Source organism: Heliangelus exortis, chromosome 28 (genome assembly GCF_036169615.1).
Source record: "Heliangelus exortis chromosome 28, bHelExo1.hap1, whole genome shotgun sequence".
Lineage (NCBI taxonomy): Eukaryota > Metazoa > Chordata > Aves > Apodiformes > Trochilidae > Heliangelus > Heliangelus exortis.
The window spans coordinates 4,671,442-4,685,199 of NC_092449.1; the positions used below are offsets into that span (position 1 = coordinate 4,671,442).

The window sequence follows — 13,758 nt, forward strand, 5'->3', positions numbered from 1 at the left end:
GTCACCGTTTCCTCATCAGCTGGAGATAATTGCTCAGGTGTCTTATCAGCAGCCGGGATCATCAATCAGCGAGTAAACGATTGCAAATTTGTCCCGCAGCTGCAGTTCCCACACACGCAGACCAAACCCTCCCCGAAGTCACGGACCGGTTACGGAGCCGTTACACACCTGGGTCTCACCCGTGACGGGTTTCAGAGTCCTGTCCCCATCCCGGTCCCCTGTGTCCTCTCACCCACCCAGGGAGCAAAGGGGGGGACTGGGGGGAGGGGTGGGATTCGGATCCTGAGCTTTGCTTTTCCAGGACTGCAGAGCTGCTCCACAAATCCCTCCCCACCCCCTCTCCAGCATCCAAAAAGAAGATGGAGCAGCAAAACCGGAATGATGCCACCTGCTGGAAACGAGTCCGGTGCCACAGCCCCACAGGGCTTGGGTGTGGCCTTGTCACCCCCAGCACCCCAAACCCCACACTCCCCAACCCCAGCTCCTTCCAGACACCCCAAGAGACGCCTCTAAAGAACGAAGGACCCCCCACACCCCCTTGAAGCCCCTCCAGTGCCTGCCAACAGCCCTGGGGAGATGTGGGGCAGGAGGGGGGGGGGAAACAGCCCACTCGAGAGCTTTTTTTTTTTTTGCTGAAAATCAAAGTTTATGTTCCTTTGTGTCACTGAGACTGGAAGAAAAAACAGTGGGGAATTTTCACCGGGAAAGGAACTTTTTCCGTTGATTTTTTTTTTTTTTTTTTTGGAGGGGGGGGCAGAAGTGCAATTCTCTTTTTGTTTTATCAAAACAAACACTCAACAAAACGGGACTGGGGGGGGGGGGTCCCGGGGTCTCAACTCCCCCTCCCCCCGTCCACTCCCAGCCCCACAGCATCATGGCGGCCGCGCTCGCTCTCCTTATAAACCCCACAAACCACGCCCCCCACGAACCACGCCCCCTCCGGCCTTTAGCCCCGCCTCCTCGCTGCTTTCCCCTCGCTCTTTCTTGTCCCTTCTCGGCCGCCGTCGCCTCTGCCGTGCGTCGTGGGGCGGGCCCCGGAGGGGGGGGGGGGGTGGGAAGATGGCGGAGGCTTCGCCACAGCCGGGTCGGTTCTTCTGCCACTGCTGCTCGGCCGAGATCGCCCCTCGCCTCCCGGTCAGTGCGGAGGAACGGCCCGGCCGCTGGCCGAGGCGGCTGCAGGGGAGGCGGGGGGGTCTCGGTGCGGCGGGCACATGCGGGGGAGGCCTGGGGAGGGTGGGGAGGCCGGGCCGGGCCCTCGGGGTGGGGAGGGCCGGGGGGGTGCGGGGAGAGGGGGAAAGGAGGAGCGGGGGTGCGGGTGTGGGGAGGGGGCGGTTCTGGGGGGGGCAGTGGGGGTGCGGGGGGTGTTGGGAGGGACGGGGGAGGCTCCGGAGAGGGGAGATGGGGGCGGGAGCTGGGGGGCTGCGGGGGGAAACGGCCGAGGGGAAGCGGCCGGTGGGGCCCGTGCGGGATGTGGCGGGGAGGGCGCCGCCTTCCCGGGCCCGCGGCGAGGGCGGGCGGGGCCCAGCAGCCCTCGGAGCGGCGGTGAGGGCGGGGGGCCCGGCCAGCAGCAGCCCCTCCCCGAGCTCCTCTCCCAACGGGCGGGGAAGGTGTGAAACCCCCCGGGGCTCAGCACCCACCCCCGAGCGCTCTGTGCGGTAACGAGGGGGTCCCTGGGATGAGCCCCCCCCCCCGGGGCTGTGCCGAGGTGCGGGCCCGTGGTTCGCCGGTGCCGGATCGCTGCCCAGGTTTTACTCGTGTAATGGCGTTAAATTCCACCCCGAGGATCTTGCTGGTCGCTTTTTTTTTTTTTGTGTGTGTGTGTGTGCGCTGAAACTTCCCGCAGCGTCTCGTCAGCACAAGGCGTTGCTGTTTGTTAATCTGTGCCGAATTTGAGAGTCACCCCGCAGTCAGCAGAGGTGTCCCTGCCCCAGCTGGTCAGGCACTGCCCTGGCTTTGGGTCGGTGAGGTTCTGTTTGTCCCTTCACCTTCCCCCTCAGCCCTGCTGCTGAGGGGAGGGCAGGTCCTGCTGGTAACCCCCACAGCTCGTGCTTCAGTCTGGGGACAAAATTCCCCATAAAATCCAGCTCAGGACACAGAGAGCTGGAGAATGGGGCTTAGGGCCTGGGGGGTGGAACCTGGAAACTTCGGTTGTTTCTTTCTGTTTAAACCCCCCCCCCGGGTGGGTTTGTGCCAGCAGAGCACATCTGGCAGCCAGGGAGAGGACGACTCTTCCTGTTGATTAAGGTCAGGTTAATTGCTAGTTAATGAACTTGGTTTGGGGGTCCAAGTCCATCCAGCTCCACTTACTGTCTGCAGGGCTGGAGAACCAGCAGCGGGTACAGCCCTAGAAACAGCAAACTTGGACATTTGTGCTGTTCCAGCTGCTGGGGAATGTGCTGATCCCTGAGTTCAGGGCTCTCTGTGAGAGACTGAAAATCCTCCCTCACACAGGGCAGCCCAGAGGAGTGGCCACTGCCTGCTGGGCTGTGGCTACTGGTGGGAAGCAGAGCAGCCAGCGGGGAAAATTGGTCTCATTTTCTGTGCTTGACACGGGAGTTCCCAGTGCCCAGCTCTGGGGAGCTTTTGTAGGGTGTAGAAATGCTCTGGAAAGCCAAGGTGGTGTCAGTTGCACAGCCCCAGTTGTGTCACAACCACAAACCCACAGAGCAGGAGGGGGAGCAGCAGGAGCTGCCCTGGTCTGGGTGTTGTGCTGGGCAAGCAGAGAGGGGCTCAGCAGCCTCACTGCCTTCTGCTGGGTGTTTCTGGAGGGGTCTTATCAGAGCCAGCCCTTGGGGGGCACTGCCCAGGGGTGCCCCATGATCTTTAGAGGCTCTGAAATCTCCCTCACATGGAGCCTGCTGTTGGGGCTTGTTCTTCCTCAGGGGTGTCTGTTGTTTCCTGACTGGGAGGGGAAGTCATTCCCCTTCTGGGCCTCGAGTGTGCTGGGCTCCTGCTCACCAGGACAGGGTGGCTGAGGAGCCAGGAGTTCTTCACCAACCCCGGGAGCTGTGAGGGAAAGTGGCTGTCACTGAGGGGCCCTGCACGGGTGGGATGTGGGTTCTGTGGGTTCTGACAGCTGCAGGGGGTGTGAGACCCCAGCGTGGTGTTGCAGGGTGACCCTTTTGTCCCCCTGTGTCCCCTGCATGGTGTGAGCCCCCATCAGCTCCTTCCTTCCCTCCTGGTTTCCTTTGTGAGGAGTTTGTCCCCTGAAGGGGGCAGGGAAGGTCCCCACCACCCACTGCTGTTTAAAGGCTCACGTTTGGGGGCTGCTCTGCTGAGCAGTCTGCTGGTTTTGCTTTCACTTCACCCAGAATTACAGCAGATGTCACCTGATCCTTTGCCTCTGCAGGGGATTAATTACAGATTCCCAAATCTGTCCCAAAGCCAAGTTCCAAACAGGCTCAGGCCGGGCAGCTCACCTTGCTGCTCTGGTGAAGGCAAACACCAGGGGCTGGGGGCTCTTTGGCTCTGTGATAATGGCTCGTGCTTGGCACAGAGGTCTGCAGGACACACTGGAGATTTCACCAGCCCCTTCCTCACTCAGTGTTTTTTTCCCCCCTAGGACTACATTTGCCCTCGGTGTGAATCTGGTTTCATTGAAGAGCTCCCTGAAGAGCCCAGGTAACGTGTTGGGGTGAACTCTCTCTGCCTCCCTCTCTTTTTCTAGTTACAAGGTGAAGCTGAGTTTGGAGCACAGCATTTTTCCCCAATATTTGGCTCCCTGTAGGGGGTGAGTGTTGGATTGCTGGGTCTGCACCTCCAGGAGAAGCAGCCATGGGAATGCCAGGTGTCACCCAGGGCTGGTGAGGGGCAGGAGAGGAACAGGTCGATTTCAGACAAACAAGAAGTGGTGGTGAGGCTTTCCCCGTGGTGTGTGGTGGCTCTGAGCTGGCTCGAGGCATCGAGGCAGAGGAAACCTCCAGAGAGGGACCTGTGGGACAGAGCCTGCCCCTGGGCTGCAGTGTATCATTAATAACTTGGTTTAGAGTATGGTCAGGGAAACATCCTGACTGGGACTTTGGACTCTGCTCTGGAGCAGCTGGGATCTGCATCCATGTGCTCTGCTGCTGACTTGGTGTTGGGGCTGCTCCCTGGCAGTGTCAGAGCAGGAGAAACATCTCAGGAAGTCTGTGAGTGTTTGCAGGAGAGGGGTGGGCTTCACAGGCTGAGGTTCCTGCACTGGCAGGGTGACTGGGTTTGGGTCTGACTGCACCACCCTCAGAGGCTGGAAATCAATCCTGGCTAATCCTGGTGGTGCTGGTGCTTTGCTGTGACCTTGGGAGAGCAATTTTATCTCTGAACCTTTGTTTTGTTTTTTAGCACCATGAATGTCAAAGTGTGGGCCTGGCTACTGAGCAGGGAATGTTTTGTCTCTCTCAAAGCAGAAGCCTCTTGGCATTAGGAGTTTTTCTAATAATCTGACTCGTTTGGTCATGTGTCCCTGCTGTAGAGAAATTCCTTTGATTCAAGATTAGACTTAAGCACGTTTGGGTCACAGCAATCAGGGTTTGTGCTGTCAGGCTGCTCTCCTGGTGCTCCAGAGGATTAGCTGGTTTGTTTGAGGTGGATTGTGCAGGGAATCCTTGCTTGACATCGTGGTTCTGTCACTGCTCTGCAGCTTCACAAAATCAGGATCTAAAAGGGTGGGGAGAGATGGGGGAAAGTGGAGGGTGCAGGGAGGGGAAGAATGAAAATTGATGTGGACAAGGAGAAAGTCAGCAGCTGAGGGCAGAGATTTCCATCTGGAGCTGCCCCTGCCCCAGCAAGGAAAGGGAGCAGAGCTCTGCAGCCCCTTTCAGCTCTGGCTCTGCACAGAAAGAGATCAGTCACTCTGTGCTGCCACCGTGCAGCTCTGGTCCTGCTGTTCCTGTCAGACTCGTGTCCCTGGCTCCCCTCTGCTGGGAAGATCTCCCTCTCAGTCCTGAGCCTCACCAGTGCTCTTCCTCCTCTGCAGGAACACAGAGAATGAGAGCAGCTCCTCCACGTCAGGCACTGACCAGAGCAGGCATCCCTTTGAGGTGAGTGACTCCTCTCTCTCCCTTCCAACACCTCCTGCCTTGCCATCACATTGAAGTATTCTTTCCATTATTCCATTGTTTAAATCTTCCCTGGATTATGCCAAAGCTTGGGACAGGAGGTGTTAACATCACCCAGGCACTGCTCCTCTCTCTCAGTCGTGTTCTCACTGCCTGATTGTACCAGGCCCAGGCTCAGTTGTGTTCCTCACTGAGCTGCTCCTGAGTCAGTGACCCATGTCAGGCAGGGCTTGAGAGGAGCTGCCCTGGTTGGGGACACTGCCCTGGTTGGGGACACTGCCCTGGTTGGGGACACTGCCCTGGTTGGGGACACTGCCCTGGTTGGGGACACTGCCCTGGGGCAGCTGGGACCCCCCAGCCATGAGCCATCTCCCTCCACCTCACAACATCTTCTTTGATTTTTTTTTTTAATTTTTTTTTTAATTTCTCCCCAGAACGTGGATCAGCACTTGTTCACCTTGCCACAGGGCTACGGCCAGTTTGCCTTTGGGATCTTTGATGACAGCTTTGAGTTCCCCTTTGGGTCCAACGTGCAGTCAGAAGACAACCGGGACGCCGAGGGCCGGCGGGAGCGGGAGCACCAGTCCCGGCACCGCTACGGCGCCCGGCAGCCCCGAGCCCGCCTGGCCACACGTCGTGCTGCTGGCAGGCACGAGGGGGTTCCCACGCTAGAAGGGTGAGAACAAGGCCCTGGTTCCCCTGCAGGAACCCCAAAACCAGCCCCTGCCTTTTCTCAGCCGTTTGAGCGCGGCCCTTTCCCCGGTGCCCGCTCGGCGGCTGCCGCTTGGCTCTTCCCGCTCTGTGGTGCCACTTCACCCCTGAACCACCCCTTAACCCTGCAGTCAGAAAGCATTCCCTCCTCATCCCCAAAATGTGGGAGAGGAAATGGGAGATAACATGTGACAATGCAACTGATGTCCCTTCAGCTGCACCCTGGAGAGGCACTTGCCATCCTTGCCAGAAATTATCCCTTACGAATAAAGCACTGAAACTCCTCTTTACCAGTGAATAATCAGTTCATAAGATGCAGTTGCTACAGAGTGCTTTCCATTTTCCCCAGATGATGTGACTGTGCTTGGTGTGTGCAGTCACTCCCCTGTGTCAGGCTGGGAGCTGGCAGACACAAATTCCTACATAATCCTGGTTTTCCTGTCTTTCAGAATCATCCAGCAGCTGGTCAATGGAATTATTGCACCAACAACAATACCCAACCTGGGGCTTGGTCCTTGGTGAGTTGGGAGATCTCCTGTTCTGCCTAATAGTGCTCTGGTTTGTTTCCCAGCCAAATGTAATTGTCCTTGTCCTTACAGGGGAGTCTTGCACTCAAATCCCATGGACTATGCTTGGGGTGCCAATGGCTTGGATGCAATTATCACACAGGTAGAGTTGGGCAAACCCTCAGCACCTTCTGGGGTACCCCTGGGGCTGGAGGGATGGGGTACAAGGTCCTTAGTGGGTGGTGCAGGGTGGGTTCACCTGTCCTGGTCTGATAAATGAAGAGACTGCTCACTGCTGAGCTCACATCATCTTTCTGCCACTTGTGTTCTCTTTTCTCAGTTACTAAATCAGTTTGAAAACACTGGACCCCCGCCAGCAGACAAAGAAAAGATCCAGGCCCTCCCCACCATCCAGATCACACAGGAACACGTAGGTATGTGTGTCTCCTCCAGGGAATTGTTCACAAAGAGCTCTGTGACAAAGTTCTGTTTCATGTTTTCTGGGGATTTTTATTTTTTCTGCTAGTACCTTCGAGGCCTAAAACATTTCAGAGAGGGAGAGAGCTCAAGTGTTGCTCTGTTCTGCTTGAACACACTCAAGAGCAGTGTAGGCTGGATGAGTTTGCCCTGGGGGGGGCAAACTCTTGTGAAAGTTCCATGTGGATGGAAATTCAAAGGGAAGGGACCAGTGGAGCAAACCCAGAGCAGGCAGAGGGGAGGTGGTGGTGAGAGCTGCAGAGCAACAGAGGGAAGCTCTGTGTGGCAGATGCTGGGAAAGGGGAGAAGACGATGGGATCCCGAGTCAGGTGCTTTGTGTGTCCAACTTCATTCCTCAGCCCTGCTCTGCTTTCCCATTATGATGCAGATTCAGGGTTGGAGTGTCCCGTGTGTAAAGAGGACTACACAGTCGGGGAGAACGTCCGGCAGTTACCCTGCAATCACCTGTTCCACAATGGCTGCATCGTCCCGTGGCTGGAGCAGGTTAGTGCTGCCTGGGCAGGTGCCTGGCTGCTCTCCTGGTGGTGCTGGTCTCCTCTGGAAATCATTTTGTGCCTCCATGGTGAGGCTTTGGTGCAAGCAGCCTTTGATCAAAGGAAGGAGTGTCACCCCCCAGCTGCTGTGTCATTTTTCTGATCCCCTCTCCCTTATTTCTTGTTTTTTCTCTCCAAAGCATGACACGTGTCCCGTGTGCCGGAAAAGCTTAAGTGGACAAAACACTGCCACAAACCCCCCAGGACTCACGGGGATGAACTTCTCATCGTCCTCCTCATCCTCTTCCTCCAGCTCACCAAGTAATGAAAACTCATCGAACAACTCATGAAATCTTAATCCAACCCTCTCCCCCCTGGGGCCCTGTCCCTCATCCTTCCTCCCTCCCCAGCCAACGTAAGCAACAAAAGGGGCTTCCAGAGCAGAGCGAGGGGGGGGTGGCGAGGGGGAGGCGGCCCCCCCCAGAATTCCCTTTTGAGTTCTGAAGACACGGAGACTCTGGGTCCTGCAGAAATGAGAAGCCTCAAGCTCTGTGCTGGGGAAGGAGCTCTGTCTGTCCATAACCCCATCCCTTGGCCGCGTGGACTCTTGACCGTTGCAGTGAAGGTGCTGCGCCCCGCGCTGGGGACCCAAGGTGCTGAGCTAGTGGTTGGAAAGGTTGTTTGTAGGGTTTTGAATTTTGAGATTCCTTTTTCTTTCTGTCTGTCTTTTCTTTTGCTCCTCCTCCTCCTCCTCCTCTTCCTCCTCCCCTTGGATACTGTCTCTTCTGCTTTGGAGATTGAAGTCTTTAGGATGATCCTGCCTCCCTCCCAGGATCTCCAGCTGGGGAGGGGCCAATAGTTGTCAAAGAAAAATGAACTCTTGGCATAGACCCCATTACCCTTCCCATCCCCTCCTCGAGTCCCGTTTAGGTTTCTTTATAACCCTGCCCTTCTGACACTCAACACTGAAAGGGTTTTTATAATTTTAAATTATTACTGCTGTTAAATAAACGGACGTTTCAGCCCAGCAAGACATCGTGCATGATTTGAGGAAAATTCCAGGGTGAGCTCTGCAGAGGCTGCTGTGCTCAGCTGCTCCATTTCACCCTGGAGCACACAGGGCTTGTCTCAGCCCCCCTGTGCTGGAGTACCAGGGTGCCACGAGCTCCGGGCACCAGGCTCCATCATGACCAGCACCCTGCCTGCAGATCAGCAGCTGGTGGCTGCAGGGTCACACCTGAAGGCATCCTCGCCTGGTCTTTTGTATTTTTTACACCTCCCTGTTGCAGTCCTGCCCATCTCACAGCCCGAGTGGACTGTTCCTCTGTGTCAACATCAGAACTGGGCGTGCATCAGAGGAAGGACCAGCCAAATGCCATTGTGATCAAATAATATCCAGGAAAAACAACGTTTTGGAGAAAAATGTACTTCAAAGCTACTTAAAATGCAGCTGATTAAAAAGAAGAGAGAGACAAATATCCAGGTGTGTTTGTGACTTTGTTTCCGTGACAAGAGTTGCAGGTTGGAGAATGAAAAGAATGTGACTGGATTGGGCAGTGACCTTCCTGCATCCTGCCTGGGGCTGGAGGTGTGTGAGGGAGCAGACCCGAGCTTGTGACACTGAGGGCCTCCTGTTTTGTCCTGGTCACACAGAATCCTGTGCACCCTGCCAGCTGTGAGTGGGGGGAGTGGGGCTGAGAGGAGGGTCTGTGGGGAGAGGGAGGTTCAGCAGCCTGGAGGGGCTGGTGGCTCTGTTGTTTTTTGAGCTGTTTTTGGAGTAAGAGAAGGTTGACTGGAGAGCCATCCACGCACAGCTTGGGCCAAGCCTGCTGGAGCTGGTGCTGAGCAGCTCTGCTGGAATGTTTTTCCTCCTCGGCTTTGCCAGCGCAGCCCAGCGGCGCCTTTCATCTGGGCGGGACGAGGGTTTATCTCAGGACTGGTATATCAGGGTTAAGGGCTCATCCTCTGCCAGAGGTTGAGCCAGAAGCTTCTGCCATGGGGATCCCGGGCTGGGTGAGGGGTGGGAGCAGGAAGGTCCCGGCTGAGCTGGTGTGTGCCCATCATCTGGGCTGGCGGGAGGGATGGCTTTGGTGTTTGTCACCAGAACACAGCCCAGGACACGGGGACAGACCTTCCCCCAGCTGTGGGGGGGTGTCCTGGCTCCCCTGAGCCAGGGGGCAAGTTCTCAGGGGGGAGCAGTGCTGGGGGTGGGCATCAAGTGGATGAAGTGAACCCCGCTTTGAGCGTGGGGCTGCTGCTGGTGCCCACCGTGGCCATCACCTGGTTACCACTTGGTTGCCACACAGTTAACACAGCAGCTCTTCACTGTCATACTCATTTGGAGCTGGTTGGGTAAGACAGGGAACAAGCTTGGTGGTTTTTGCCAGGGTCATGGCTCAGGTCTGACGTGACAAAGTGACCAAGCCCCACGCAGGAGCTCAGGGACGTGCCCTGGCTGGGAGGACGAGGTGTGGGTGCTATTTCTGGCTCTGCTCCCCTGGGCAAGGGGCTGGTCCCAGCCCACCGTGGGCACTCCAAGACTCACTCCGCCCTCGTACCATGAACACAGATTTAATTGCCACGAGTGCTTGGACACGAGACAAACAGGACCCGCCGGCACGTCCCGGCCCCACAGCCTCCGCCCCAGCCCCTGCGGAGATGCCGCCAGCTCTGGGCCGTGCAGGTGGGGACAGTGACATCTGGAGCTCCGTCACGTTGTGGCCACGATGTCTGCAGCTCTGGCACTCGGTGGCCCTGTGCCCCGGGCTCTGCCTGGGCAGGGAGAGCCACGTCCCTGCTGCAGGCCGGAGCATCCTCCTTCCGCGTCCCTCCTCCGCTGTGCATTTAACAATAAACCAATAAATAGCAAAAAAAAAAATAGACATGTACATAAATAAAATAACCAAATAACCCTTTTTTTTTTCCTTTTTTTTTTTTCCTTTTTTTTTTCTTCCCTGCAGGGTGGTCCAGAACTGCCCCGTGGGGCTCAGCTGACGAGGATGGGGAGGAAGTGGGTGGAGAGGTGGTGCCGGCGTGTCTTGCCCCCTCGCCGTGGCCTGCCCTTGCTATTGAGGGAGAGGAACATGGGGCGGCCGTGGTGCCGCCAGCGCAGTGAGGTGTAGGTGTTGTAGCCGTTCTCCTCGATGCGCTCCGTGAACTTGCAGTTGGGGCTGAACTCCTTCTGGCAGGAGAGGGAAGGGGATGAGGGGCGGCCACGCTCGGCCTGGCTTCGGTCACCCTGCTCCAGGGCTGGACCCCGAGCGTGGGGCAGGGCAGGACCCAGCTCCTCCCTGCTCCCGGGGTGCGGGTCAGGGCACGGGAAACCAGGACCCCGCTCCTGGGCACCAGTCCTGGCGTTTTGGGACCCCCGGTGTTTTGGCACCCCCTGTTCCAGCTCTGCCCTGCATCTCTGACACCCGGTCCAATCCCTCCCAGGAGGCTGCGTCCGACCTACCGACCCATAGAGCCTCCCCTGCTTGTTCATGGCCAGGAAGAAGCCGGTGTGCACCGCCCGGATAGCCACGACGCCGACACACACTGACCGGATCTCGACGATGCCTGCGGACAGGGGAGCGCGGTGGTGAGCCGGGCAGGGAGGCTCCCCTGGGACCCTGCCCCGGCGGGGGGTCTGCAACCACTGCCCCTCGCCCAGTGCCTGAGCCGTGCCAGATCGATGTCAACCTCTGCCCAGCGTTCATCCCACCCACCCTGGCAGCTCTGCCCACGCACCCATCCTGAACGGTGCCCTGGGACCCGACCTGCCTCTCGCGGTGCCCAGCCCCCAGTGCCGGCGTGGGCCCCGAGGGGCAAAGTGTGGGCAGGGGTGGCAGCGATGGCCCCCGGACCTGTTACGGTTGACAGAGCCCCCCGGCAGGGGCCGGCGGGGGCAGGGACGGTGCTGGCTGCCAGTGCCAATCTCCTGGCTGCCGTCCCTGTGCCGGGCACCGCAGCGGGGAGGGGTGCGGCAGCGCTGCGGGACACGGGGACGAGCCCCGGGGGGTGGCTGCAGCCGGGCTGTGAAGCCACAGAAGGGCCCGGCCCGCGAGTGCCCGTGCGCGGCCGCCGAGCTCCGGGTGCAGCCGCTAATGGCAAAGGCATGTGGTCAGACCAGCGGCTCTGACGGGGAAACACCCCGAGCATCGTCAGGACCTCCGGATTCCTGTGCCTGGCCAGCCCTGCCGGCCCCACGGCGCTCTGGGGAGGGGAGAAAAAAAGATCCTGTGTTAGGCAGAGGTGCTGGTAGGGCAGCGGGCAGGGCCCGGGCCACGCGGGAGCTGCCCGTGGGCATCGCTGCTGAGGCAGGAGGATGTGCAGAAGCTTTGGCACAAGCAGCACGGGGGGCTGCAGAGCCCAGGCAGGGGCTTCCATCAAACACTGACCCACCTGGCATCACCTGGGCACTGCTCCCCTAGGGACGCTTGTTCCCTGTGTGGGAGCACATGAAGTGCTTGTGGCACTGGGGCAGTAACAAGCCTCCCCAGTGTTCAGCTCCTTGGGGGGGATGTGCAAGGGGGGATTTTTCAGCCCAGCCTTGGTGCTGCCTCCAGCACCCATCCCTGGCACCCGCAGACCTGGCCCAGCAAAGCCATGGCCAAGCAGCAGGAGCAGGGAAGGGCTGAGCGAATGCCTGCGAGTCCATCCTGCTTGATCACCGTCTGGAGCCGCTGCTATTTATAACAGAGGACTTCTGCTTTTCTAAATATAACGCCCCATTGCTGCTCCCAGCCAGCTCTGCTGCCCTTTGCTCGCAGGTGCCCGGCTCCATGCAGGAGGAGGAGGAGGTCTCTGCAGGCACAGGGCTGCTCCCAGCGCTCCCCGTCCCATGCCCCAGCCCCAGTGGGGTCCCGGGGAAGCCGGGGCAGATGTGGGTGTTGAGATGGGGGAGCCCTGGGACAGCCCCTACACTCTGAAGCCACCGCCGGCCGGGCTGGTCCGGCAGCTGCCGAGGATCAGAGCCCAGCACCAGCGCTGGTTTATCTGCCACGCCATAACCAGAGCAAGCCCCACGCGACAGCCTGGAGCCTCTGGGCCTGCCTGGCCCCGCTGCCACACAGCCGTGGGAACGAGTTGGGGCGCTTTGAGCTGGCAATGTGCCTACTCAGGACTCCCGACACCTCTGACCCTGCAGAGGGTTCCCTGGGCTGGGCTGGGCTCCCCTGTTCTGCTTTGGATGGATGACGTCCTCCCGAGACAGGGCAGCCCCGTGAGGACATGGGATGGGGGGTGCTGCTCCCTACCCCAGCATCCTTCCCGCTCCAAGCCCTGACACCTTGCTAGGGTGTCCTCCCCTTCCCGAGGTCCCCACCAGTCCAGCCGCCAGCCTGGTGCTCCCCTCTTTGGGACCCAGCACATCCCGTAGTGTTCATCCCCTCCATCCCCCCAGGGTTGTGCTGCCCGGCCCTGTGGGGGGCTGCAGCGAGTGCCCCCCCTCAGCACGGCTGGCACCGCACCCCACACCCCCCCCCGCACTCCTCTGTTGCTGCGGGGTGGGGTGTGGGGTGACGGGGGTCTCTGCCGCGATGCTCCGCGGTCCCCCCAACCCCCGATGGGGCTCCCCCCCCGCGCCAGCCGCGCAGGTGCTCGGATCCGCGACCAGAATCGCCTCAAAGCTTCCTCCGCTCCTCCTCCTCCTCCTTCATCTTCCCTTCGATTTTACAGGGAGGGATCGGATCGCCCCGGCCGGGCGAGATGCAGGCAACCCCAAAAGGGGGGCCAGGGGGACAGCCCCCCGACCGCGCTGGCAGCACGACCAGGGAACCCCCGGGCGTTGTCAGCGGTGGCAAAATGAAGCCGCGTCCCCGGCCGGAACGCCTTGGTGCCCGCGACCCCTCAGGGACCCCCGGCAGAAGCCCCCGGGAAGCTGCTCCCGTCAAGCGGAGCTGCCAGCACCGGCCCCGTCTGCGGGGCGGCGGAGACAGCGCGGACGGTGGACAGAAGGGACCCGTCCCGGCAGGGGGGAGCTGCGGACACTCGCCGAGAATCCCGCCGCCTTCTCGGGGCACCTCCGTCCCCCTCGGCCGTGTCCTTCGCCCGTCCCCGTCTCCGGCAGCGCCCGCGGGTGGGAGGGCGGCGGGACCCCCTGTGCCGATCGCCCCGGCCCCCGCCCCACTCACTGCCCGTCCGCTCCCTCCAGCGCGTCCCCTCCACGCGGCCGCCGCCGTCGATGCGCAGGAAGAAGCGGGTGGCGGAGAAGAGCCGCCGCCATCGCACGTCGCCTTCCAGGTGCCCGTAGCTGCGGGGGGGTCGCCGGCCGCCCCAGGAGGAGCCCCCCGGCCCCGCCAGCACGGCGAGCGCCCCGGCGAGGCAGGCGGCGATGGCGGCGGGGCCCCCGCGCCTCATGGCGGCGGGGCACGGCGGGGCGGCGGATGTCGGGCCATGGCCGCGGCGGCGGCGACCGGCCCCGATGGTGCGGGCGGCCCGGACGCGGGGCAAGCCGGCGGGTGGGGCGGGGGCGGTGGCGGCCGACGGGCGGGGAGGGACCACGGGGCGGGGCCTCCCATTCATAAATCCGCGCCCCGACGGCTGCGTCGGATC

General features: G+C 60.3%; 2 protein-coding genes across 4 annotated transcripts; one reads left to right on the forward strand and one right to left on the reverse strand.

Annotated features, from left to right (window-relative positions):
- Positions 1-976: 976 nt before the first annotated feature.
- Positions 977-8,255, forward strand: RNF126 (ring finger protein 126). The gene is made up of 9 exons (XM_071727714.1): positions 977-1,134; positions 3,563-3,621; positions 4,955-5,018; positions 5,471-5,712; positions 6,197-6,265; positions 6,347-6,416; positions 6,594-6,687; positions 7,119-7,234; positions 7,425-8,255. The coding sequence occupies exons 1-9, from the start codon at positions 1,060-1,062 to the stop codon at positions 7,572-7,574; spliced, it is 939 nt and encodes a 312-aa protein (XP_071583815.1). The 5' UTR covers positions 977-1,059; the 3' UTR covers positions 7,575-8,255.
- A 1,431-nt stretch (positions 8,256-9,686) lies between these two features.
- FGF22 (fibroblast growth factor 22) lies at positions 9,687-13,743 on the reverse strand. Of its 3 annotated transcripts, none has more exons than XM_071727533.1 (3): positions 13,338-13,743; positions 10,679-10,782; positions 9,687-10,052 (listed from the first exon to the last, which is right to left on the reverse strand). In XM_071727533.1, the coding sequence occupies exons 1-3, from the start codon at positions 13,726-13,728 to the stop codon at positions 9,702-9,704; spliced, it is 846 nt and encodes a 281-aa protein (XP_071583634.1). In that variant the 5' UTR covers positions 13,729-13,743; the 3' UTR covers positions 9,687-9,701. The 3 variants fall into 3 exon arrangements, with proteins under 3 accessions (XP_071583634.1, XP_071583636.1, XP_071583635.1); XM_071727535.1 differs by lacking the exon at positions 9,687-10,052 and adding an exon at positions 10,136-10,402; XM_071727534.1 differs by lacking the exon at positions 9,687-10,052 and adding an exon at positions 10,136-10,405.
- Between the last annotated feature and the right edge of the window lie 15 nt (positions 13,744-13,758).

Bases quoted from the DNA above. Each gene is read 5' to 3' on its own strand.
- RNF126 (XM_071727714.1), top strand. From the start codon at position 1,060: ATGGCGGAGGCTTCGCCACAGCCGGGTCGGTTCTTCTGCCACTGCTGC. The intron at 5,713-6,196 runs GTGAGAACAAGG...CCTGTCTTTCAG, and splicing joins GGGGTTCCCACGCTAGAAGG to AATCATCCAGCAGCTGGTCA. The intron at 6,417-6,593 runs GTAGAGTTGGGC...CTCTTTTCTCAG, and splicing joins TGGATGCAATTATCACACAG to TTACTAAATCAGTTTGAAAA.
- FGF22 (XM_071727533.1), bottom strand. From the start codon at position 13,728: ATGAATGGGAGGCCCCGCCCCGTGGTCCCTCCCCGCCCGTCGGCCGCC. The intron at 10,783-13,337 runs GTGAGTGGGGCG...CCCTGTCCGCAG, and splicing joins CTGGAGGGAGCGGACGGGCA to GCATCGTCGAGATCCGGTCA. The intron at 10,053-10,678 runs GTAGGTCGGACG...ACAGCGGAGGAG, and splicing joins AGGGGAGGCTCTATGGGTCG to GGACGCGGAAGGAGGATGCT.